This window comes from Notamacropus eugenii, chromosome 7 (genome assembly GCF_028372415.1).
Source record: "Notamacropus eugenii isolate mMacEug1 chromosome 7, mMacEug1.pri_v2, whole genome shotgun sequence".
Classification (NCBI taxonomy): Eukaryota; Metazoa; Chordata; class Mammalia; order Diprotodontia; family Macropodidae; genus Notamacropus; species Notamacropus eugenii.
In genome coordinates this window covers 93995213-94021736 of record NC_092878.1, presented here as the reverse complement: position 1 = coordinate 94021736, position 26524 = coordinate 93995213, and the positions used below count along the sequence as shown (strand labels likewise).

Here is a 26524-nt window from a genome sequence, read left to right as displayed (position 1 = left end):
ATGAAGCAGTGGGAAACAGAGTAATGAATTTGGAGTCCAGGAACCCAAGATTAGTTCCTAGTTCTGCCAAGATATTCCCTGTATGACCTTAGTAAAGTCATTCTCTTTGGACTTCAGTTTTCTCATTTATAAAATGAGGATATGGGACTAAATGATCTCTAAGTTTGTTTCCAATTCTAAATTGATGAACCTATAGGATACCATATTTGAACAATTACATATCAAGCATAATTTGTTCATAATGAAAATGTTTTTGCATTTAAAATCATAATACCCAATTGACAGCAAGCAACTTAACAGTAGACAGGACCTCTGATTTATTAGATGCTGGGTTCCAATCACTAACATTATTGTGTGAGCATCATAAATTCATTTAGCCTCAGGGAATTAATTTTCTAAGATGCCATTTTGGGGTTGGGGTGGGAGAGTCGGAGAGACCCAGCCCTGGTAGAAAGAGTTCCCACAGTAACAAAATCACAAATTTTTGGTATATTGACATACTTACTCATCTTGGTCTTATTTAAAAGGAGTACTTCATAGACCATTAGCACATATAATGATTATGAAACTTGTTTTGAATGCTGCTCTTCAGCATTAAATATGTGAGTCTTCTAGTTGCAAAACCAAACTCTTTCCATCACTCCCTCTACATGATATATAAGAAAAAACAGCAGGTTCCTTCTGTTCCCCCACAACTTTATTATTGCAATGGATCACGTCTATGAAGACATCCGAAAGTTACAAACAGTTGTAATAAAAAAAAGCAGAACCAACAATGTAAAGTGGTTTATTGCATGCTTGGTATGACAACTTTATTACTGCAGTGGGGCAGTATTACTATTACAAATGGGAAATATATTACACATAACTTGTTTTGAGACAAAACAGCCCAATAGGCCAGCATATTACTGTAAGATTCCATTCTTTATAGGACACAATAATTACTTTTAAGAGTTAGGGAATCAAGAAAGTGGGCTTTCATCATCTGCCATCTGCTACGATCATTTTTTTTCCTGGGCATGAACTTGAATAATTATTAGAGGAAGGAAGGGAATGTCCTCTTTTTTCTATTTAAGTTTTATTAATGGCATATAATATGACACCACCTTCTGTAAAATGACTCTAATTATATTCAAAAAAAGTACAATAAAGCAGTAAAATCAAATGTTTCTCCATTAATATAAACTCTTATTCAAATCTGAAACCATTAGTGTACACGGTTCTCCAACACCAGCAGAAACCATCATTTACAGTTTATGATTCCTGAAGCATCAAATGTCAATCAAACAAATAATGAGCTGCATTTAGATAACCCAGGAAATAGTTTTCTGGTACATTTTTTTAAAGCAAATTATTATTTCAATGCCAAGTCACGCTTCCAGCTTTGAACAAGGAGCAAAACACCGACGTGTTTCTCAAATGGATTTCACAGCATCAGTGCAAAAGCCGGAGGGGATAGCTTTGTTTTTTAAGCCTCAGATTTGAAATACCTAGACTCCCTGGAACCACAGCTTCAAATCCTCTGTGGGACCACAGTTTCCAATCCTATCAGGATCAACTCAACTCTTCATCCTTCTGAGACTGATAAATTGAAAGACATGAAGTTTAAAGCAAAGGGAGGGAGTTGCACGGCTAGCCCCGAAACAGGAGGACTGAATTTGGACCTCATACTAGGAGCCGTTTCAGATAATGTGTCCTAGTGTCCTTTCTTGGTCAGTCTTGAGAATACAACTTTTGAGAAGCATGAAAAGTCAGTGACAAGTCATCTTTTTAAATGTATTTTAGCCAGGCACTAAATTTTAAGTAGTCACTAAAACGGTAAAAAATGAATTTTCAAAGATATTTTTGACCAGCAAAGGAAGAGAACTCGACCTCATTTTACTAAACTATAAAAAGAGAGGATCAGACTAGATAGCTTCTGAGTCCCCTGCCAGTGCTCTAGATTGATGATCTATCATCCCATCTTGACATAGTGAGAAAAGGAACAACAGGTGGGCAGCCTAAGAGACAGTACACTGTCAGCCCAATATAGTGAAAGAATAGGACAAAGGTCTCCAGCATAGAATCTGTAAAAGGTATTATAAAAACTACACAGTATGAAGTATGGAAAAGTTAAGATCTACATTGGCACAGGGAATATCCACACTGATGAAATCCTAGATCCAACAAATACTCTAAGATAGGAACAGAGAGTTACTGAGACATTTCCATTTTTTCCATTTAATATATAGTCAAGGTCATTCTAAGTGATAACATTGAAGGTAAAATATAGCCATTTCTTGTTTTCCATGAAAATTTAAAATTCCAAATTGATTTCCTTTTTCCATCAAGTAAGCTTCTGGGCCCCCACCCCACCAAAAACCCATCTGTCAGTGGGAATATGGTAACTATCAAATAATCACACAGTTAAAGATTTGGATTAGGAGGTCTGGGTGTCTATAACAGTTCTGACACTTACTATATGTGAGAAAGAGGAAGGACATTTATATAGAGTCTACCATGTGTCAGTCACTGCTAAGTGCTTTTTACAAATATTCTCCCACTTGAGCCTTTCAATAACTCAGTAAGGTAGGTGCTATTATTATCCCCATTTTGTAGAAGATGATAATGAGGTAGAGGAATTTTAAGTGACTTGCCCAGGGTTACACAGCTAGTGTCTGAGACCAAATTTGAATCCAAGTCTTCTTGTCTCCTGAGTGCCACCAGCTTCCTATGACTTAAAGATTTACTAAGTCCATTCCTCATATTACTCCCTGAGCTAGGTAGTATGACTATTATTATCCCTTAATAGAGAGAATGAAGTCAAGTCTCAGAAAATTAAGTACTATATAAATGTGAGGTATTACAATTAATTAGTAGGTATTCAGTAAAATTTGATATATTTTTCTGCTTTGTTTTAATATGAAGCTAACCTTCCTTCAGCCCTGTGGTCATTTCAGGGATTGCAAAAGCAAAATTATTGCTCAACTTCAAACATAACCCCAAGAAAAGTCAAAGTCAACAATAGTTAAGTTTGTACCCTTGACGCACTATCTTGGGACATATAGAAAGGATTTTTGAGAAAGTTAGGGTGAAGTAGAAAATTGCCAATGGAACTAGAGCTATATTTCTATAGTTTAGATTCTTCTTCCTCCCAGGGCAAAACATATACACAAGTCTTTTATGTCAGTGCAATATCTTCCATTGTCAAGTTGCTCTCTTCATGTGCCTAGAAAAACTAGATAGAAGCTTGCAAGGGGTTATTTTAGACACATCACTTTAAACAATTCATTCAAGCCTTTCCTTTCTTCACAAAGCTGAGAATGGAGGTGAAAGAGAATTGGCTGTGGTATCTATCACTCTATTGATCACCAGGGTTGATTAAACTGATTTGCCTGGCTAGACAGTCTTCTTTTCTCACTTAGAACTCCCTGTGTATTCACCCTCCCAATTCACAAGTTTGCTATTCTGACAGAATATGACTTTCCACATAGAGCTGTACAATTCTTAAACATCCAAATTCTCAAATTCATCACAGAAACAATAACTGAGATGAACTACTGAGACACCCAGGAAATCTCATTCAAAGTGAAACTAGTTGTACGAAACCACATTTCACCTGTGCTCAGTAACCATAGAAGGTTTTTGATTCCAGTAACCACAGGGGTAAAGCACAATTACCATTTTACCTAAGGCTGCAATAACATTTTGACCAATGGTAAGTCATGGGTTGCAATACATCTTGAAATAATAATACTTAGTTGGATCCAAGATTCCACTGGTGTGAGTTATATCAAGATCAAATATTAAGTACCTGCCATATGGAAGGTTGTGCCTCAACACCTTGTGTGAAAGAGTACCAGAGACACATCTCTAAGAATACATAGTAGTAAAACATAGATTTGACCACACCATTTACCTGCTCAAAAATCTTCAGTAGGTCCTTTTTGTGGATAGGATAGAATACAAAATCCTCAGCCTGGTACTTAAAGTCATTCACAATCTGACTCCCAACAGCTTTTTCAGTCTCATTTCACACGTAATACTTGCCAACACGCACTCTCAGTTACAGGTAAAACTAGCCTCCTTTCTCCTTATAAAATATTGCATCTTCTGCCTCCAGTGTTAGTGATTTTATATTAGCTATCTTCTCTTTCTAGAATTTACCCCTTCCTCACCTCTACCTTACAGAATCTGAAGTTGACTTAAGTGTCATTTCCAATTCCTTCACTCCTCCTTCACTCACCTAGTGCTTAAAAGTAAGGATTCTTAACTTGGGTAGGTGAATTAGATAGATAAGTAGATAGATGACAGATGGATGGATGGATAGCTGATTGGATAGAAAGATGATAGGAGAGATGAATAGATAGGTAGGTGACAGATGAATAGATAGGTAAATAGATAGAAGGATAGATAGAGATGGATATAGACAGAGGATGGACAACTATATTTCAATAAATAGTCATACCTCGGAGATATCACAGGTTCAGTCCCAGGCCACCACAATAAAATTAATACCACAAAAAAGTGAGTCACATAAAGTTTCCCAGTGCACATAAAAGTTATGCTTATACTACACCATAATCTGTTAAGTGTGCAATAGTATTATATCTTAAAATGTATATAACTTAATTAAAAATACTTTGGGCTAAAAAATGCTAACCATCTGTAATGCCAAATCACAGCAGCACACTTGAGGATTGGTGCTGTGAATGATTTTAAGGATCTAATGGCATAGTATAATGAACTCTATATTTATTCAGCAATAAACTAAACATTCTTTAATAAAGCATGACATTCATAGCAACATCCTTAAGCAAAACATAACATCTAATATGTATCTGTGTCTCATAACACTCAGAATGTCATGTGGCACGTAGCATGTATCATTGCATCCCAAAGTCAGGGTAGGTTCTTCCCTTGGGCAATGTATCCCTAAGGGACAGCAGAAAATACCACACTATCCATCCCTAGGTCACAGTGAGAACAGTCTCCTTAATCAATACACAGTGTCCAAGTAAAGTCCTCTCTCATGTTGACTTGAGGCTAACTCCCAAACCCTATGGTTCCTCCTCCATGGGTCAACTACTCCTAGCTCTTACCTGGGTTTACCAGCAGTCAGCTCTCTGCTCCTGTTCCCTGTCTCAGCTCATGGGGACTGTTCCACTTCAAACTCTTCCTGCTTCTGCCTGATAGCAGGCTCCAAGGCCTCCTGCTCACAGTTTCTGCTTCTGGGAAAACAAAGCTTAATAGGGCTATAACAATATTTATCCATACTACCAGTGCCATCATCTCAATTCACTCATAAAGATCAACAGGAAGGGCTTCTGTCTGAGAAATCAACACAGGCCAACAGGCAGGGCTCTTGACATCACAAACATTCTTTCTGTTGGGCCTCCCCACAAGCAGGTTCCCCTAGCCTTTTCCCACCTGATTTTCTCTCTCAGTTCTGCTTCTCTCTCTACTCTCTCCTCCCTCTAAACAACATAATATATATATACTGCTTCCAATCAAAGATCCTTGATTGACTCAATCAAAGGCAAGATTCAATAAAACTCAATCCAGAAAAACAGCAAAAAAATCCTATTTTGCCTGCCTTTACACCATCATCTGAGCCTTTACAATGGCAAGCAAAGTAGGATCTTTTGATGTTTTTGTTTTAGACAATCAAGTGCCTCTGATTGATTTAACTAGAAACAGTGTGTGTGTGTGTGTGTGTGTGTGTGTGTGTGTACACACACATACATATATGTATGTATGTACGTATTATAGAGAAAGTTTTAACCAATCAGACAAGGCAAGTGGCCACTAACTAATCAGATACATGTGGGTTCTTGCCAATCAGATGCTGGGCAAAACTGTATATAAAGAGAGTCAGAGCAGAGAGAAGCAGACGTGAAGAAAGCTAGCCTTGAAGGGGTGAGCCAGCTTTGGGAAGAAGAGAGCTGAGAGGAAGACCTCTGAGAGCCAGGAGGAAGCCGTCTGTTGATCTGTGTTGATTTCTCAGACAGAAGTCCTGTCTATTGATCTTTATAAGTTAATTGAGATAATGTTGCTGGTGATGTGTATTAGGATTGTTGTTGCCCTGCTGAGCTTTGTTTTCCCAGAGACAGAAGCTGCAGAGTGGAGCAGTCCCCATGAGCTGAGACATGGACCAGGAGCAGGGAGCTGCCGGCATGTAAACCCAGGATTAAGGTGAGCCCATAGAGGAAGAGCCATGGGACTTAGAAGTCAACCTCGAGTTAAGATGAAAGAGGACTTTGCTTGGACACTTGATACTAAGGACATTGTTTTTACTGTGACCCAGGGCTGGATGATGTGGTATTTTGAAAAAGGACTTGGATGTTGCTATTGCCATGTGATACATATTGATTGAATGATACGTTTTACTTAAGGATGTTGCTATGAACGTCAAGCTTTGCTTTGTTGAACAATGTTCAGTTTGTTACTGAACAGAGAATTTATTATACTATGTGATTAGACCCTTGAAAATCATTCACAGCAGCAGTCCTCAGGTGTGCTGCTGTGACTGGCATTACACACATACACACACACACACACACACACACACACACACACACACCCATCATAATCTTTTTGCTGGTGGAAAGTCTGGCCTCCAGGTTGATGACGGCTAGCTGATCAGGGTGAGAGTTGCTGAAGGTTGAGTTGACTGTGGCAATTCCTTAAAATGAGACAGAAATGAAGTTTGTCCCATCAATTGACACTTCCTTTCACTTGAATTCTTAGAGGACATCGTACCATTGTTAAGTGTCCCAATTTCAGTATTGTTGTGTTTCAGAAAATGGGGAGATCCAAGTTGAGGAAGAGAGGGGGGAACAGCCAGGCTGGTGGAGCAGTCAGAACACATATAGCATTTATCAAGTAAGTTCACTATCTTATAGAGGCATGGTTCCTGGTTCCCCAAAACAATTACATTAAAGGTCACTGATCACAGTTCATCATAACAGTTAAAATAAAAATGAAAAAGTTTGAAATATTTCAAGAAAACCCAGAATGTGAAACAAGAGACAGGATGTGAACACATGCTATCAGAAAAAAATGTCTCCAACAGACTTGCTGGGGGCAGGGTTGCCACAAACTTCCAATTTATAAAAAAAAACGAAATGTCTGTGAAGTGCAATGAAGCAAAGACCGATAAAATGAGGTATGTCTCTAATTGGTTTAAAACCTTATTGAGAATTCTAAGAAGATGCCCAACTGTCCAAGGGGTTCACGACACAAAACTCATTTAAGACCCCCTACAGTTTTGGACTTTGGAGTCAACACCAAACGCTAAGCCTTGTTCTGTGAACACAAATGTTAGCCAGAAGAAATACAAGCTGTAAAAGGCGTCGTCTTGCCAGAAACATCAGCGTATACCCTGGGCAAACTGCTTCACTCACCTCGGGGCACCACGGAGCTGTATTATTTGTCATTATCCCTAAATTTCTGCTGTTTCCTTATCCTTGTAGGCATTTCACCTGTTGATAAAAATTACGGTGGAAGCTACTGGACAGCAGGAGCTGTTTTTCTCCCTTTTTTTGTGCCCCAGTGCCTAGCGCTGAGACTGGGGGCTCCCAAGCTCCACCGCGCTGAGAAGAGCAGGGCAATTGTTGAATTTCACAGAAGAGAAATACCCCCTGGGGGGCCGGGGGGGTGGGGTGGGGCTGGGGGGGGGTTGAGCAGCGGCCTAACCACGAAGTAAGGGGAAAGGACTGTGCCAAGTTGCAGGCCTTGGGGTTAGTTAACTACCCCGCTTGATTCGCCACCGAGTCTATGCCACGCTCACGTTGCCCAAAGTTTACTCTAACCGTATAAAAAAGGAAACTGCCTCGGAACCCAGTCTTCCACAACTGAAATTCTCCCACGCCTCCCTAAACCCTCAGTGAGGCGGGAGTTCTACTTCTCGCGGGATTTCCCTACACCCAGGAGGCGGAACTTCTCCCGGAAGTCCATTGGTCCGAGAGAACTGGAGTGGGAGGAGTCAGGAGTTCCCGCGGGGAGGGGAGAGGAGTGGCCAAGAGGAAGAGATGGCTAAGCCACGCCCCCTCTCCTCTATTGGCGGAGAGGGTTCACCGCCCCATCGTGCTGTGGCCCTTTTGGGTCCGGGTCCGAGTTCGCTCGCGCCGGTCCGCGGGAAGAAGGAGCGCGATGGGGTCGGGGTCAGTGCGCCTGCGCGGCTTCCGGCAGCTCTCGCTGCTGCTACTGCTGGCAGGGCGCAGCTTGGGCAGCCCCGGCCTGCTGCCCCTCGTCGTCAACACTTGGCCTTTTAGGGGTGCCACCGTAGCAGGTGCGGGCCTGGGATGGGGGTGGGGTGGAGAGGGCGGGGGCGGCGTTGACCTTGACTCCCCACGTGACCTCGTTCCTGTGGCCTCCTAGCTGGGAGCAGGCAGAGTCTCACCCGGCGCGCCGCGCTTTCAGAGGCGTCTTTCCTATTGCACCCCAGGACTAGGACCAGGAAAGGGGATGGAGTCCGGGATGGAGGGCAGCGCTGCTACCGGCGAAGGTCCCAGTTGGCCTCAGCCCGACCCCCTCCTTTTACGGTCAGGAAGCTGAGGCAGGCCGCTAGGGGGTTGTCATGGAAGGCCACAGCGTTAAGTGCAATAGGACACGGAATCCCAGGAGTTTGGGAATGAATTAATCTGGCCAGGATGGGAGCTGCTGCTGCTGCTGCTGCTGCAGTTTGGACCTGGTTAAAAGTGGCCCCAGAGATCATCCAGCCCAACCCCCTCATTTTGCAGATAAGAAACTGAGGCTGAGAGATGTGTTAAGTGACTTGCTGAAAGTCCCAGAGGTAAGAAACTAGCCCTACGCATCCTCTGGCTTCACCCCCTCCCACCCCCAAATTCAGCAGTTTTTCAATTGTATGGGAGCTGCTGGTGCAATTAGAAGCAAGAACATAGGAGCAGCATTGACCTAGAAGTCAGGAGGGACGCCCAGAGCACAGCCAGCCCAACCCCATAATTTTACAGATAGGAACCAGAAGTCCAGAGACAATGACTTGTTGAAGAACAAGAGTACATAGGAAAAGTTGCAAATCCTTGGACTCCAAATTCAGCTCTTTTCCCACTGGGGCATGTGCTCTCTGGCTTCTCTGGCTTTTGCTAATCCCTGAACACCTGAGTCAAGAGGCCAGCATGAGGCCCTCGCGTTGCTGGCTTGTCTCTCTCCACTAGACCTTGTTCTGCGTGTATTGTATCTCAGATTCTTTGTGTCTGAGAAGTCAAGGTAACTTGAGGGGCATAGAAATAAATCATTGGTTTAGGCAAGAGAGAAGAAAAAATCTTTGGACTCAAAGTAGAAATGAGTTCTTTTGGGTTGATGTCGGCACCACTATTATAAAATAGAGATATGAATGTGCTTTGAAGTTTTCCTGACTCTCTGAGGTACTGTCTTTGGGCAAAGGCCTTTTTAGCAAACATCTCTCCAGTAAAGTTTTCCTTGGCATTACCTCACTCTAAGTGGGTACCTGAATAGGCCTTAGTCATAAAAAGCCAAGGTGCTCCACGGCATCATGGACCATCTCCACTCATCCTGATGAATATCTGGTCACTGGATCCAGATGGTTCAGGAGGAGAAAGTCAGTCTAGTGACCTTGCACAGCCCTCCCTAACTCAAAACAAAGTCAAGTGCAAGGCAGTCATCATTTCTCTGATGTCCTGCTGTTCCTTCAAAAACTCAGGACAAACACAACAACAGCCTTGATCTTTATGGTCGTGGGCAGCTATGACCCTGGATTCTTAAGGGCAACTTTGGCCACTCCCCAGTTGTGCAAAGTATTCCCGAGCTGGGAAGCAAAGCCAGACAATGAGTGTCCTATCCTTCAAGGACCAACCTATCTGAAATTCCATTTGCACTGGATTGTAAATGATGGGTGTTCTTGTTTCATTTGGGTTTGTTTGTAGCCCCAGCTACTTTTTTAAAAAAATACTAGAAAATATGGGACCCAGGTTATGATCTGTGCAGGTTCCTGCACACATGAAATCAAAGATTGTTGAAATAGGTAGACTACTTGTTATTCGCTATGTGCAGTAGTGGTGTTTGAAATCCAATATTCACCAAGAGTGTTATCTAGCCTCCCAGATATTTCACTTTTACTAGTAAAGGCATGGAGTCAGCTGAGAATTTGTGATTTAAGAAAAGGTTACAGAGAGTTAGAGGAGGGTTGGAATCATACAACTCATGGGCTTTGACATTTCAAGCTATTCTGTTACTATTCTGTTCCAAGCTTTATTTCTGAACCAGGAATCTAATACATGTATATATTTGCCTATGGGGTAGCCCTTTTTGTTTAACCTTAGGGGACTTACTGTAGGTTTTGCTTTAATAAAGGAAGTATATTCTATTCAAAGATGCATTTCATCTTAAGTTAGGAAATACACAATTGTAAATTCTCTTTCTCTATGCCTTGTTTTATACTTCTATTATAATAGAAATCCACTGGGCCATAATTTTAATGGTTCTCCATCTAAACTACCTTTGTATAGCTAGTCTCAGTTTTCTCTTTAAAAAACAAGAGAATAGAGAATAGCTCTCCTCAGTTTCTTCCTTTTCCGTAATCCCAGGTCTCAGGACAGAGTGTATCACAAGGAGCAACCAGAGAAGGAAGTAGACAATTGGTTAGATTTTTGGATTGACAGCTCAAGTCTTTGATGAGCCTACTGTGTGCAAGATTGTGCTGGAGATACAAAGTATGAAACAGTTCCCTGCCCATAGGTTTCCTCAGTGACTTCTAAAAAGTATCCATGTAACATCATCAAACAGCAAGAATTTATTGAGGACTTACTTATGTGTCAGGGACTAGGCTTGGCACTGAGGATACATAGAAAAGGCAAAGACAAAGGCAGAGATCCTAGGAGATAGAGGTGAAGTTGGAGGGCATTCTAAGAATGAGAGTAGAAACAGTACAAAGGCCCAGGGATGGAAGACAGAGTATCCTGTGTGAGGAAGGCTATGGGGAGGGGAATGACTGGAAAGATAGGGAGGGACCAGGCTGTAATGAATTTTTAGTGCCAAATATAAAAGCCAAATATTTTATCCCAGATGTAATCAATTTAGGAGATTCATTTTGGCAGCTGGGTGAAGGATGGATTAGAGTGGGTAGAGACTTGAGGCAAACAAACAAGGAGACTATTTCAGTTGTCCCAGTAAGCCATAGTGGTGGCTCTATGAGTAGAAGTGTAAAAGAAATTGTGGATATAGAAAAGATAAGATTTCGCACAAGGTTGTAGAGATTGAGGAGTCTAGGGTGGCAACTTTGTTGAAAAACTCTGTAGTAACATTTTGATGAATTCCTCAGAAGTTCCAGACATTTGATTCATGCACGTAGCAACACTGAAATCATTGTGTTTTGTTTCACAGCATGGCAAAATCTACAGGCTGGAGGTTCTGCATTAGATGCAGTTGAAAAGGGGTGTGCTTGGTGTGAGGCAAATCAGTGTGATGGCAGTGTAGGCTTTGGTGGAAATCCTGATGAATGTGGAGAAACAACATTGGATTCCATGATTATGGACGGGTAAGGATATGAGTCAGAGTGGTCCTTTATGGTAAAGCTTGACATCATATTGAGGGCTCTTATGCTTTGAAAACAGGTAGAAAGAGAAGGATTTTTAGGGAAGAAATGTAAGACCAGAATGGATCTTCTGATGAACAGTGATCACTCATGTGTCCTCCACCTCTAGAAATCTGTGAACCAGTAATTTGTTGTTGACCACCCTTAGCTTTTCCAAGTATCAGTCAATCACTGTGCCTTGTTAATAATGATTATTCCATGGAAATAAGCCATTTTGTTTGAATCTGGGAGCAGGAAGGATCCAAGACTACTTAAAAGTGGCTTTCCCTTCCTAATTGTCTTCCACTTGCTTTTCTTAAATCTTTCAACCCTCTGGTCTTAGCAACTTCTTACTTACAGTTTCTAACTTTCTTTTAAAATTTTATTGATAAACTTTTCTTTTTTTCATCCTTGTTGCTTGTCCCCTATCCCCTTCCCTCCTCCCCCATGGAACCATTCCTTCTAACAAATAAATGTAGTCAAACAAGTCAACATACTGGCCACTGGTTCTTCAGTCAAAGGTCTTGGGTTCCAGTTTCACCTCTGCTACCACCTTTGTGACCTCAGGTAAATCCCTTAACCTGCCTGGGTTTCACAATCTTCATATGTGAAATGAAGAGGTGGATTAAATGACCTTTCAAATCACTTTCAGCTCCAGATGTGATGTGTGCTTCTAAATCTGAAAAATGTAGTTCTCCTTCTGCATGTCTGTCTACCCCAGGTAGGGTCCTCTGAAGTAACCATTGAGCTCTCTGTGAATCAGATTTCTAGTCTTTCTCTGTTTACTTTCTGTTGTGGTGGTCATTATAGTAAACAATTTTAAAAGAGGCCAGGCAGGAATAGAATTTTTTATTATTATTACAATGTGAGCCCTTTGAAAACAAGGACTATCCTCTTTCTCTTTGTATCCCCAATGATTAGCACAGTACTTTATACACAGTAAGTGCTTAATAGATAAGTTATTCAATAAGGCTTTTAGGTTTGAGATGGGGCATATACTAGAGGGAAGGGAGTAGGTCAGAATTAGAAAATAAGAATTATTTCCTATAACTATTAAAGGAAATAAATTATTTAAAAGTTTGGGACTTTTAAATATTTTCCTAAGTAGTTGATCTGATTTAGTGGAAAGGGGCACAGATTCTGAAAATTATTGTCCAAGTTAAATTCTGCAAAAAACAAAACTTTAAATGATCCACAAAAAATATGCCCTTTCCCAGGGAAACCAGTCAGAAAAGTTTAGGAAATCTCAGAATAAAAACCTTGTCAGTTGCTTGCCTATACATTCACCACATGTATTTGTGAACCTTAAGACTGACTTTCTTGCAAATTTTTCTTTAGTAACACTATGAAAGTAGGGGCAGTAGCAGATCTCAGACGAATTAAAAATGCTATCGGTGTGGCAAGAAAAGTAATGGAACATACAAAACACACACTTTTGGTGGGAGAATCAGGTACTGTATTTCTAATTCTATTAAAATATTCTGAAAAAATGTGCTGCTGAGGAATCAGAGCTTAGTCATTTGCATTTATGTGATTTGATTTATAATTTAGTCTTTTTAAAAAAAGCAATGACATTTAAAGAAAGCTTTACTTATGTGTAAATGAGAATCATTACCTTTATCACATATTTTTATGCTATTAAGATAGTATACTTTTTTCTAAGTTAATAAACATTTAAAAACTGTCTGGTATTAAAACTGCAGAAGCCTTTGAATACTTGGTGGGTGTATCTGTACTTTTCCTTAGCTTGGAAACCACAGTAAAAGTAGTTAAGATTTATTCTTCCTCATTGCATGAGGATTTTATGTTGATTACTCTTTGTTTCTTTTAATTCCCAAAGGTAGCATTCATTATGTCCAAGAACATTAAATGAAAAATGTAGTCAATACCTTAAACATCATAATTAGATCACAAGCTCAATAGTTGACTCCCTGCTGTGTAAAGTACTCCTTTACCTTGAGCCTAAAATTATCCTCTTCAAACTACCTAAAATTTCCTTGAGCCTAAAACTACATCCTTTAAGCTCCAACAACACACTAACAAGAAGAAAAAAAAAATCAGCAAAACTCTCCTATACATCCCTACCAAAAACAAAACAAAAACTTGTTAAAACAATACATGCTATGTTCCAGGCTTGTGAACCTCCTACCTTTGCAAAGGAATTGGGGGTTGGGGGAAGAGAGAAGGGTGTGATTTCACTAGCCAGAAATTTAGTAGACATCAGGTTCCAACCTGTGAATTCCCAGACTGAAGTAAACCCTTACAACTCGATTTCTCTGTTCCTGCCCCAGACAGCTGACAGTTACTGGACAAAGTACACTGTTTTCACCCACCTTCAATTTTTCTTATGTTACTAACCTGTGGGCCCCTACTGCTACTGGGTAACTTTTTCTGTCTCTACCCCATAGTAAGGTAGCATAACTTAATAAGAGTACTGGTCTAGGAGTCAGGAAGATTGTTGTTCAGTCATTTTTTTCAGTTGCATGACCCCATCTGGGGTTTTCTTGGCAAAGATACTGGAGTGGTTTACCATTTCCTTCTCCAGCTCATTTTACAGATGAGGAAACTGAGGCAACAGGGTTAAGTGACTTGGCCAGGGTCACACAGCTAGCCTGGATCTTAGCCTGGATTTGAACTCACAGAGATGAGTCTTCCTGACTCCAGGCCTGGCCCTCTATCGGCTTTACCACCTAGCTGTTCAGGAGGACCAGAATTCAAATTCTGCTTCAGTAGCTGTGTCACCCTAGGCAAGTCATTTAGTCTCACCCTCATTTTCCCTTCTGTAAAAGTTGAATCAAAGTAGTGCCTTCCTAAACTAGATTTTTGTAATGAGATAATAGAAGTGAAGCCCTTTGTAAATCTTAGATACTATGTAATTGTTAACTGTTGTTATTATTACTTAAATGATTCTTTTCCTTCAAAACCCAGGATAGATAGCTCCTCTCTATAATTTCCTGATCCCATTCTCCTCTGTCTCCCAGTTAAAAATGATAACCCTCTCCTGTTTTCCTTTGTCGCTCACACTCTGTACCTTGTGTTCACTTTATTTGTACATGCATCATATTTTCCATGTTGTTACCCAAGAGTAGGGACTGTCATTTTTTCCATCTTTATACTCCCTACCACTGACACAGATGCCTTTAACAACTAGAGATGAAAGGTCTAATTGGTGAACAAAGAAATGCTTTTGTAGTTTGTTTGGTAGGGGTGAGTGGGAGCAGCTTGCAATCAGGAAGGTTTATGTACCTCCTTCCCATCCTTATTATCTTCAGGTGCAGCAGAAATTTTTTTCTACATAAATTCATAATTCACTATAATTTCCTTACAAAGTCTTCCTTTAGTAATTCCACTTTTAATATGCAGTTGTTTTACAAGTTAAACGTTTGGCTGTTTTGGGGAAATATGATTTTTTTTGCTGTCTTTTATCAAATGTCAAATAATTTGTTAATTGTTACAGCAATTTTACATAATACATATATACGTGTAATATGTAAAGTGTTTTGCAAACTTTAGCATGCTATATAAGTACTAGTTATCATCACCTTTATGGTTACTATTCTTTTGTTTTTATCTTCATCTCTTTAGCTACCCATTTTGCCGAAAGTATGGGATTTGCAAACGAGGAATTATCTACCAACACTTCTCGTTTTCTGTATTTGGAGTGGCTGAATCATAAATGTCAGCCAAATTTCTGGAAAGTATGTATGTTTTGTCATTGAATGCTAATTGTCTTACATTATTGGATGACTTGGGGTTTAAAATATGAATTATTTGAATAACTTTAAAAATTTTTCTATATCTGCATCTGAGAATCATTTGATAGTTTGCCATCAGGGTGGTTTTTGTGCCTGAAAGTATAGGTAGTTTTATGTGCTTTGAAGCGTAACTGCATCTTGCTAGAGATTGCTACCATCAGATGCTAGTGACTTGATTGCTAGCTCATACTGCACATTTATTATATTAGTTCCCTCTTTACCATTGCATTGGTCTAACTTTGTCACCAAGAATTAGTTTCTCCCCATCCCAAGAAGTGCTTAGTTCTCCTTTTGGCTCTTTGTTCTACCCTTATCCCGCCATCAGCATCATTAGAATAGCTAGAGTGGAATTGTAAGCCTGGCACCTGAAAATGTGTTCATATTCCATATATGAAGCATCAGAAATATCTGTCAGTGTATATGTTTGACATAGATATAGGTAAGCATCAGGTTCTCTGCTGCCTTGAATGAAGAAATATGTACTTTCAACATTGACTTTTAAATGGAACTTTCCTTGAGAGAAAATTTTATCGATGTAACCCTCATTTCTAGGTTTTAAGCATTTTCTAGAATTTTTGTAAGATATACACAGGTGCTGTCTCTCCCCCCCCTTACATACACAGATATACATATATAACACACTCCATATATATGTGTGCGTATATATATATATATATATATATATATATATGAATGCCTGTATATATACATATATGCGCATCTGCATGTTTATATGTTTATGTGTGCATACATGCATACATGTATGTGTACATATATGTGTGTACATACGTAGGCCTACCTACTAGAATATTTAAGAGTTGATCTGAATAGAGAACCTGTATCAGTCAGGAAGACCTGGGTTCAAATTCCACTCTGATAACCCCCAGGCCTTACTTTCTCAGTGCCTCAGACAGCTGTTGGGCAATTTATAGTCTTACTCTGCATTGATTAGGAGAGTTTTCTCATCAGAAATTCCCTCTCCTGATAAAATCACCCGTCCAGACTGGAGAAAGGGGCGGGGACAAGGTGAGGTATAAGTTTTAGAAATTCCTTTGAAAATAAATTCTGATAAGCTTAGTTTAGTAAATGATGAGTTTGTTTTCCTTTATAAAAAATCCAGGAACCTTATTCCAACTATAGTAAATAATGAAATTCCCAAATTTAATCACAAACTACATGCTTGATGTTTCATTATTGAGAATCTCATAGTGTAGGTGAGAGAGATTGATAGCTATTCTAAAGAATATAATCTAGTTATAGTAAGTTAAGTTAAAATATATGTGTAACCAATTCTACAGGTAGCAGAATAATCATGAAACTATCCAGTTAAACATAATCAGCATTTATATTGTGATTGAAGGTTTTTCAAATGCCTTTATTTATACCTTCTCATTCAATTCTTACAGCTAAGTGTTGTAGGTTCTGTTATACCCATTTTACACATGAAGAAACTGAAGCAAACAGGTTAAGTGACTACCCAGGGTCATGCAGCTAATAAGTATCTGAAGCTGGATTTGAACTCAGGTTTTCCTGGTGACCCTGCCTCCTGACTGCTTCAATTACCACCTTGCACTATACCAGATTCCTCTTGTTCTGTTATAGTTGGCTATGATTGTTGTTAGGTTAGAGTTGGTGTTTTAAGTAGGTGATTTTGGATAAAGCATACTTACAAAAAAATTATATTTGTAATATTATTTACAGAATGTTATACCAGATGCATCAAAGTTCTGTGGACCGTATAAACCTAAAAGAGTCCTAAAACAGCACCTTCACAACTCTGCGAAAATAAATATTCACAGTCATGATACTATTGGTAATTTTCCTTTTATGAATTTTTCAAACTTAAGGAGTTAGAACTTTTTAAATTGCATTTGTTTATCTCTTAATTTATCCATGACTATTAATGTTCCAGGATCCTGATACTTTTGTAACAATTTAAAAGAAAAATACAGTCTAGGAATAAACTTCTCCTGTTAACTCCCAAGGAAGAGTGGACCTCTTTCCCTTGGCATCTGCTTGCCAGTTGGTGAATTATCTTTTCCAGGACACTAAGTGGCATCCAGCACGCTTAACAGCTAATGAATATTCAAGTGCAAGCTTAACAATCCATTTTTGATTTTCAGTTCAATTCTTGGTTTCTTTGCATTGCTAAGCCAAATTTGTGTACATTATTTTTTTCCTGAGGTTGTGGTTAGAAAATTACCATCAGTCTGCCTCAGTGATTTTCCTTTATGTTACTTTGTAGGCAGGTTTTGAAGGGTGATTGCCCATTTTTAGGAGGAAAATAAGGGATGGTTTGGTGCCCTTCTGGCCAAAAGGTAAATTATGAAAATGAATCATTAAAAGTCAAAAGGTCAGAATCCTCTGGTTCATTGACTTTATATTAAATATTATGAATGGTATTTTCATGATTCCCCATTTTGCTTTTCTGTCCGTTTATCTTGTCTGAAAGCATCTTGGTGTTCTAGAAGTTTGATTAATTTTATTACCCTCATTTAATTGTATTTCAGAAATCTTTTTGATTTGGTACCTACTGATCCTGTTGTGGTTTTTTTTTTTTAAATTCCTAGGCATGGTTGTAATTGCTAAGACAGGACATATTGCTGCTGGCACATCTACAAATGGCGCAAAGTTCAAAATACCTGGGTCAGTGTTTGATCAATGGAAAATATTTATTGGGCACCTGCTATGTGAAGGCTCTGTGCTGGGTCTTAAGGGGGGAAGAAAAAGAAGCATGAGGTCAGAAGAGATCTTGAGGGCCATCTGTTCAGCTCCCTTATTTTATAGATGAGGAAATGGATCTGAGTGGTTAAGTGACTTACCCCAGGGTGCAGAATAATTTATCATCTGCTCTGCTTTTCACATAGAGGCAGTGTGATGTAGTGGATCAAATGCCATGCTGGATTGGAACCCTACCTCTAACACATACTAACTGGGTGATCCTGGGCAAATCTCTTAACTGTCTGGTTCTGTTTATCCAGATATAGGCCCCAGTAGGGAAGGAGGCTCCCATACTAGGAATTCCCTAACCTGGTGAAGTTGAAAATCTTTGGGGGATTCTACCTGCAGCAGGGAGAAGGCTCCAGCAGATAGATGTTCAGAGAATTGAGCTCCTCCAGTACCATCTCTTGCCTGTCTGTGTACTAAGTGTGTGGTCTGTTTCCTAGGTTACAGGCCTATTTTTTTCCAGGTCCAGTATACTCATAATAATTTGTTCCTGTTTCTTCTTCCATTGAATCTCACTCCAAAGCTCTCTACTTTACATTTCTCCCTCCAGTGCCTGATTTTCTTCATATGCAATGTTATTCCACCATTTCTGTGCCTTTGGAAGGGAGTATACTCCTCTATAGCTATACTCCATACCACCTTCACTATATACCATACCACCTCTACTATGTCTCAGTGGCACCTCTTCAGGTGAATTTACTTCCTTACATTAGGAGTTCTAGTTCATCTTGTTTATTATCCTTTTTCATACATTTGTGTATAAGCATCTGAGATCATCAGTTTTTATGCTCTTAGGTATTGTTTCTTGTGAATCCAAATTTCTTCCTACTTAGTATTCTCCTTGCCATATAGCTTGGAAGAGCTATATTGGCAGGTTTGTTTTTGTCTATCCTCCCCTGCTTTTCCCCTCCTTTTTCAGGCTAAAGCCCTCTTGTTCATATTTGTAAGATTTCAGATAAATGTTTTTGTTTTTTTTTAAGCCAACCCTCTTTAAATGCATTCCCTCTCTTTCCAAGAGCTTTATTTTTTCCAAGTGCATGTATGTGTTTTCCAAGCACTTTATAGGTCCATACAAAATTCTCATTATCCCTTGGAAGTAAAATTATTCAGCTCCTGTCATTTTTATTGGTGGCTCTGATGCTAGGGCAAAATTCCTGTTTGCCATCCTAAGGACACTGGAGTGCGACTTTATTTGTTGTAGGCTCTTTTGGCCTTTTTGTGGTATTACGCTAGTTAACCCTGCTGCCTTTGGGGATATTGGTGATGCTCACATGGTGAGCCCTCCTCATTGCCAGTGCACAAACACACACTTCCCACAGCTGTTGTCTGCAAGACCTTCTCAAGAGGGCTTCATTTATCAGCTATGTACATCACATTACTTCCTACATCTTTCCTCTTGTGGGACAGACTCCAGATACCACTTCCTGTCTTGTCAGTGAACTTTGTACAAGTGAAGGAGTTGATGTGTAATTGTGGTTGACAGCATGTAATAAATGCCAGATAAGCATTATTGACATTAAATTGCTGATGGAGTTCATAGCAGATAGACCTTACTTGTAGCCAGGCCTTACTTGTTACCCTTGATATAGATTTTGAATGATGATTAAGAGTTAGTGGCAAGAACAAGGAAGGATTTTCACAAGAACAGCATGTGCAGAGTCAGGCTGAAATTTATAAGGTTTATTCTTAGGACCTATTGGTAGAGCAGAGGGGTTCTGGGAGAACCTGTTGTGCATAAGAAACTATAAGAAGTAAAGCTAGAAAAATAGGTTAGCATGAGGTTATGAAGGTCTTGAAAGCTCTTCACAGAAGTTTGAAATTTATCTTAGGCAGTGGGCCAGCACTGAAGTTTTTGAACAGTGGCATGATGGAAACCAGTGGTTTAGCAGAATAATCTAGCAGGGTTGATTGAAGCTGAAAGAGACTAGAGGAAGAAAGTAGAGTATAGGAGGATATTGAAATCCTCCACTGTGAGATGATGAAGCCTTAAGTTAGGGTCTTGGCAGTGGTATAAATCAGAGGTGTCAAGCCCCAAGTTCTGAAGTCAGATTAAAATAAAATTGGGATATATTCAACAAAATAAATAAAAATACAGTACAATATCAATAATATTAATTTGTGGTTTTCTAAGTCAGTATGCAGACATTTGACACCACTGGTCTAGATGACAAGTGCAAAGCAGGTACTTATAGCTATCTAGTATCAAATTCCTCTCCAATTAGTATGTATAAAAATCTGGTCTAAAGAACAGTCTTTAAAACCAGTGTTGTACCTATAACAATAATTGTGGGGTTTGTATTTTCTTTAGGGAGAAGACCTAATAGGTTACCATATCTTGCTCAATAGAATATCTTCTTTTATTGGACAGACTCTATTGAATTGATAAAAATGCACATTCTAGCTTTTTCTCTTGTAATAATTACTTGCTTCCTTTTTAAAAGTCGCGTTGGGGATTCTCCAATAGCAGGAGCTGGCTCTTATGCTGATAGCACAGCTGGAGGGGCTGCTGCCACTGGAGATGGTGACATCATGATGCGCTTTTTACCCAGGTATGCTGCTTCTTCGTACCATGCTTAAGTTAGAGTTATCATTAGTTAGCATCACTATCGTTACCTGATTTTTTTTTTTTTTTACATGCATCATATTGGGATGTTTTCTGAACTGAATATGCCTGCACAGACATTTGTGAACTTGCCTTTGAACTGTCTGTGCAGGGTTGTTTTGCCCCTGGCTCCATAGACTTACTAGCTTGTATTTCTATTAATGACCATTATTGTCATCATAAGTATTTATGACTTGTCCTCCTGGGGTAGGGTAACATTTTCCCTAATTTACAGATGAGGAAACTTAAGTACTCTTTAAGTAATTTGCCCAAGGTCACTCAGCCAGTCAGTGAAAAGACAGTGATTATTGATCGCAGAAGGGGGAAATGCAGTCATTGTATACGAGTAATTGCTGAAAGCTGGTCATTATGACTGGACATTGTGCACACTAAAGGCATTTTGCACTTAGACTATAACAGCATTTTTCTTTTAAATGGGATCTCCACGCTTTATGACTTCTTGCTGTAGCGACCTAGCTGACACAGTTATTCAGCTATAACAAAAAGAATTCATTTGTCTTTTATTTAAAATTAATTGGTAGATTAGTTGGAAAGATGGTTATTACATCAAAGCTGATTTTTTAACTGAACCAACTTATTTACTTGTATGATTGCGTTCATTCTACTGATATGATAAGTTTTAAAGCAGCCTGTATAATTTCAGATATACCAATTTTAAGTGCATGATTTATTGAAACAGTGGTATACTGGAAAGATTGTTGGATCTAGAGTCAAAGGACTTGGGTTTGAATTCTACTTCTAATATTAACTGTGTGATATTGGGCAGTTTCCTCAGATGTAAGACAGAGAATGTTGTATTAGATGTCCTCTTGTGTTCATTCCAGCCCTAAATGATCCTAACTCATGGTGTTAGCTAACTCTATCTGTGGTCCTGATGTATTAAAATTTATCCAGATTGAAAGCCAGGGATTCTTAACCTAGAGATCTTTGGACCAGTATCAGAGGGGTCTGTGAACTGGAATGGGCAAAACAATTGGATCTCTATTTTCACTAACCTTTGTTTCCTTTGTAATCCTATGCATTTTATTTTGTGTATTTAAATACATTATTCCAAGAAGAGTTTCAAGTTTCATCAGCCTGTCGAAAGACTTCCTGATAAGAAAGTTAAGAATTCTTGTTCTAGACCTTGTCAACTTTTTTTTTTTTATCAGCTACCAAGCAGTAGAATATATGAGAAAAGGAGATGATCCAACTCTAGCATGCCAGAAAGTTATTTCCAGAATACAGAAATATTATCCTGAGTTCTTTGGGGCTGTTATATGTGCCAATACAACTGGAAATTATGGTGAGTTATGTTGGTTAAATGTGTTTACAGAATTTTGTGATGATACACTTAACATTAAGTTGCATTAATTTTGTTAGCTTTGTACAGGATATAAAATATACATAGCACCTTTTATGTTCAGTAAATATTTGTTAGTGATGTAATAGATTACCTTAAGTATCCAAAGGATACCTACATATCAGCCTTACAAGTATACTAGTAAGCTAGACCTTAGAAGACTACATTGTTATTCTGCCTGGTTTTGGCCACAAGCTCCATCCTCTTACTTATGTCCCATATTTTTACTTCTTACTTTTGTCTATTCTATTAAAAAGTAGGCTGATTTAGATAGAGTTTCTTTCCTTCTTCATTTTCCACCATTCCTCTAAATGTCACAGCTTCCTAAGGGGTCTTACTTAGGTCTTGAGGGTGCATGAGGCTGTCCTTTTATTATTTCTAATAAGAATAAAAAGCTTAAGAACAGATAGAATTATTTTTGCATTTTACTATATAAATGTCTTTTGCTTCATCTGCCTTCTTTATAAACCTATCACCACTTCAAAGCACTTTGAGATCAACCACTGTGCTGATGCTCATTAGTGAATTTTTAGATCACTAAAAAATACAACTTACTAATCAATGTGTCATATTAACTTAGACTGCTTATTGTACTTCTTTGATCTTTTCCTTCCCACAGTTCTCTTATTTGAAAAACTTGAATTTGAGGAATTTGTTTTTCCTTTCCAAGCATTAAGATAAATATTAAATATAAATCAGAAAAGAGGGACTTGAAGTAGAAAATATCAGTCTCATTGAATTTCTTCATTAAGTCAAAAGCTTCTTAGAAGTCCCAAAGATGAATTTAATAGGATATAACAATGATAATTAAGTAATTATAGATTAATTTAAAATTGATTTGTTGGATAAAGCTAGGAACAGTTTCTCTCATTTTAAGGGCTTTTATTCAAGCAGTGATAATGACAGGGAATCTGAGTCCAGGTAGTAGAACAGAAGAAGGAGGAGTGATTGGAAGGAAAGAGAGCCAAGGGGGGAGCTAAGCTAGTGAAATGAAAGTAGTCAGTTAACAAAGGACCAGATGCCCATGCTCTGAGGAAACGATGGAGGATGGAAAATGATCCTCTGTCCTATAAGAATAACATTACCTGTTTCACTAGAATTAATGACCTTGTTTCCATCTCTTTTTTGGTTAAAGGTATTAGGTAAGATAATAAAAGCAGATGTATACAGTAAGTATCCAGTGAGTATCCTAAAGCTAATAGGGAGAGCTCAGTTGTCACTTTGGTCCTCAGTCTTTAGGATTAGGACTAAGCAGATAACTTCAGTGCTTTGGTAAGTCTTGGACAGAGTCAGAGTATAAAAAATTGAATCTTGAGATTGAAAAGCCCCAGATGAATAAACAGCATATTGGTTAATGCATTATAGTATTAGAGAAAGAGTATTGGTTCTGAAGTTACAGGACCTACATTCAGATTCTGATTCCTGTGTTTTTACTGCCCATATGACCTTGGGTGAGTCACAACCTCCTTGGTCCTCAATTAACTCATCTGTAAGATGAAGGGGTTAAATTAGATGACAGGACCTACATTCAGATTCTGATTCCTGTGTTTTTACTGCCCATATGACCTTGGGTGAGTCACAACCTCCTTGGTCCTCAATTAACTCATCTGTAAGATGAAGGGGTTAAATTAGATGATATGTAAGGTCTCTTCTAGCTCTAGATCTAGGCTTCTATATTCATTATTTTAAAATAAACATAATTAATATCCACCGACACGTCTTTGTCTCTCTCTCTTTCTCTTGTTCCAGGTGCCGCCTGCAACAAACTTCCAGGATTTTCTCAGTTTCATTTCATGATTTATCATCCTCTGCAAAGTCAGCCAATTGAAGAAAAAGTAGACTGTATTTAATTCTTCTCTTCTGTCAACATCTATATTTAAAAGATGGAGGAAGAAACAAAGGCTGTAAAGGTTCACTAGTTGCCACTTTTGAACATGTTCCTGCTCTGTACCACATACATTCCTTTGTGTCAGTATGAGCGTCAGAGTAAATTTGTGCTGACATGGCACTCTCCACGTTCTCCATTTGAATTTTGTTTACCATATCAAAATGCTGCTTTAAACTCTCTTGCTTTCTCAGAATGTGAGAAGATACATATGGCTTATATGATATTGGAATTTTTTTCTTCCTGAATTTAGTGAAGTTAATACATTGAGAGGCAATGTGATACAGTTGAGAGATGATCATTGTCTTTGGAGTCAGAAGACTTGGGTTCAGATCTCAGTTCTGCTGTGACTTTGAACAAATCCCTTAACTTATCCGAGTCTCAGTTTCTCCCCCCTTTATAAAATAAGGATTAGATGGCCTCTAGCGAAGGAGTTATTAGCCTGAAATCCATGAACAGAGAAAAAGAAAATGATAGGTAACTATTGTAATTAATTGGCTTCTACTGTAATCCTAAATATTTTTATCTTATGCATTTAAAAACATTATTCTGTGAAGGGAGTTATAGACTTGACTAGACTGCTGAGAGCATCCATTTGAAAAAAGCATTAGGAACCCCTGCTCTAATGTCTCTCAGTTCTAAATCTTTAATTCTATGAGTGTTCATACTATTACCATCAAATTGTTTTTTTAAGGAAGCTTCTTGCCACCCCCTTAAAAAAAAATCCCACAAATGTCTCTGTATGTGTCATTCCCTTTGAAACCTCCAAGTATTTTAGTTGAGACAAAATGAGGCAAAGCATGATTAGTCATGATTGAATTTTGCATGTTACAGTGATTTATCCTTTATCACTGATTATTGCTCTCTCATATCTAGCTTTAGCATCTGCCTTCTGGCAACTTGGAAAGTGAAGATTTCAGCACAGCATCTCATTTCCCTTCCATTTCTGCTTTTCTCCTAATACTCGAGATGCTTTTGTGTGTGTAATGGAAAATGTGGGCAGTGTGCTGATGAGCAGCTTTATTGATTAACTTGCTCTGTGTCCATCTGAAGGAGCCCTTGTGGTAGATAGGCAGGGTTCTCAGACCATGTTTCATTATCTTTTACCAACTTGCTGCATTTCTAATAGCAGTATTCCATGTTGAAAGTGTTTTAATTTGGGATACATGATCTGTGATTGAATCTCCCCATTCCTTGTGGGTTCGCTTCTTCCACCCCCACCTCCCCATGCCCAGTACCACCACCAGAAGGCATAGGACACTGACTGTAGAGATCCTTTGTCTTGCCTGTTATATGTGTACTCTCCTGAGCAATATTCTGGAATCCTTCAAGTTCATACTCAGTGGTAATTTAGAAGTTATTAATCCAAATTACCAGTTATGAAGTGGCTCAGTTTTCTTATAGTGTATTAACTTTTACTGTTTTGTAGATTTAGAGTGAGAAGTTTATGGTTTCCAGGTTTGTGTAGACAACTGAAAATTTGGGTATGGAGGCCAGCCATAGAAAAATGCCACAACTTCACACTTACCAGGAGTCATATATTGTAACCAACCCTGAATGGCTCCTGTGATGTGCAACACATTTGAGTTTGTGCAAAAGGTGCCTTAAAGAACATCTTTCAAAGCAATGTTAAGTTTCCCTCTTTTCTATAAAAATAATAACAGTTCATGTTTATATGCCACTTTCCATTTTACAACATGCTTTCCTCATAGCAGGGAGGCCACAAAGCCTGGTAGATAGAGTGTTAACCTTGAAACCAGCAAGGCTTTGGTCTGAGTCCTTCCTATCTCTGCTACATTAAGGCTCTGTGAGCTTGGGCAAATCCCTCAATCTCTCTGTGTTCTTGGCAGTTCTCTAAGACTAAGTTGTAGACTATGTGAGATTCTGCATGGGTAAAGGGATTCACATTACCTAGGAATTCCCTATGCTAATGAAACCACAGATCCACGTCTAGGGTTGATAGTTTCAGTGTCTATGCTGCTTAAACCTAACCCATTTATAAGACTGGGGGATTTGGACTGGGTTCTAATAACATTTCCACTTAAATCAGTTTTGCCAGTCATATGAAATAATACATGCAAAGTCCTTTACAAACCTTAAAGATTTGTACAAATACTAGCTATTTTTAAGTGCGCAGGTGTGTATGTGTGAGTGCACACGTGCATGCGCTCACGTGTGTGTGTGTGTGATGATGTGCTGGGTGTGTGGTTTTTCTCCCTTCTGTCTGATTTTACTGCTAACATAATATAGCCTAGAAGACGCTCAGCAGGCTATAAATTTGATGAGTAGATCATAGGGACACACTAGTGGCTCATTTCTTGTTAAAATAATTCTTAGCATTGCTTGCCATATAGGATTAATTACACCTTACACCTGGGCCACTGAAAAACACTTCATAGTTAAATGTCCTTCTGAAGATAGGATACAAAGTATCTGAATATTCCCAGAAGGACTCTTGACAGTGTTTAGACCACAAATTAGATGTTTGTGAATCTTAATCTAGTCTAACCAGAACATCTTTCTGACTTTGTAAACCTTAACACTTATTTGCAAATTCATTAGCATTCAAAATGTAGGGAATATCCTTGATGCTTACTTGTCCTAAATCAGTTTAAAGACTTCAGCTCTTAGGTGGACAGGGCGTGGTTTCTGCTCCCAA

The 26524-nt window shown here is 38.9% G+C and overlaps 1 protein-coding gene and 1 long non-coding RNA gene across 2 annotated transcripts in view; one reads left to right on the top strand and one right to left on the bottom strand.

Annotated features, from left to right (window-relative positions):
- The window catches only part of LOC140513570 (uncharacterized), a 72116-nt gene extending 64509 nt beyond the window's left edge, over positions 1-7607 (bottom strand). Inside the window, exon 1 of the long non-coding RNA XR_011970234.1 lies at positions 7386-7607. This is a non-coding gene — a long non-coding RNA (uncharacterized lncRNA). The remainder of the gene's footprint in view (positions 1-7385) is intronic.
- A 425-nt stretch (positions 7608-8032) lies between these two features.
- Positions 8033-23988, top strand: AGA (aspartylglucosaminidase). Its single transcript, XM_072623325.1, has 9 exons — positions 8033-8272; positions 11344-11497; positions 12872-12984; positions 15119-15231; positions 16990-17101; positions 17859-17934; positions 20457-20564; positions 21790-21923; positions 23730-23988. Exons 1-9 carry the CDS (start codon positions 8134-8136, stop codon positions 23828-23830), a joined length of 1050 nt encoding a protein of 349 aa, XP_072479426.1. The 5' UTR covers positions 8033-8133; the 3' UTR covers positions 23831-23988.
- Positions 23989-26524: the final 2536 nt, after the last annotated feature.

Bases quoted from the DNA above. Each gene is read 5' to 3' on its own strand.
- AGA (XM_072623325.1), top strand. From the start codon at position 8,134: ATGGGGTCGGGGTCAGTGCGCCTGCGCGGCTTCCGGCAGCTCTCGCTG. The intron at 8,273-11,343 runs GTGCGGGCCTGG...TTTGTTTCACAG, and splicing joins TAGGGGTGCCACCGTAGCAG to CATGGCAAAATCTACAGGCT. The intron at 20,565-21,789 runs GTATGCTGCTTC...TTTTTTTATCAG, and splicing joins ATGATGCGCTTTTTACCCAG to CTACCAAGCAGTAGAATATA.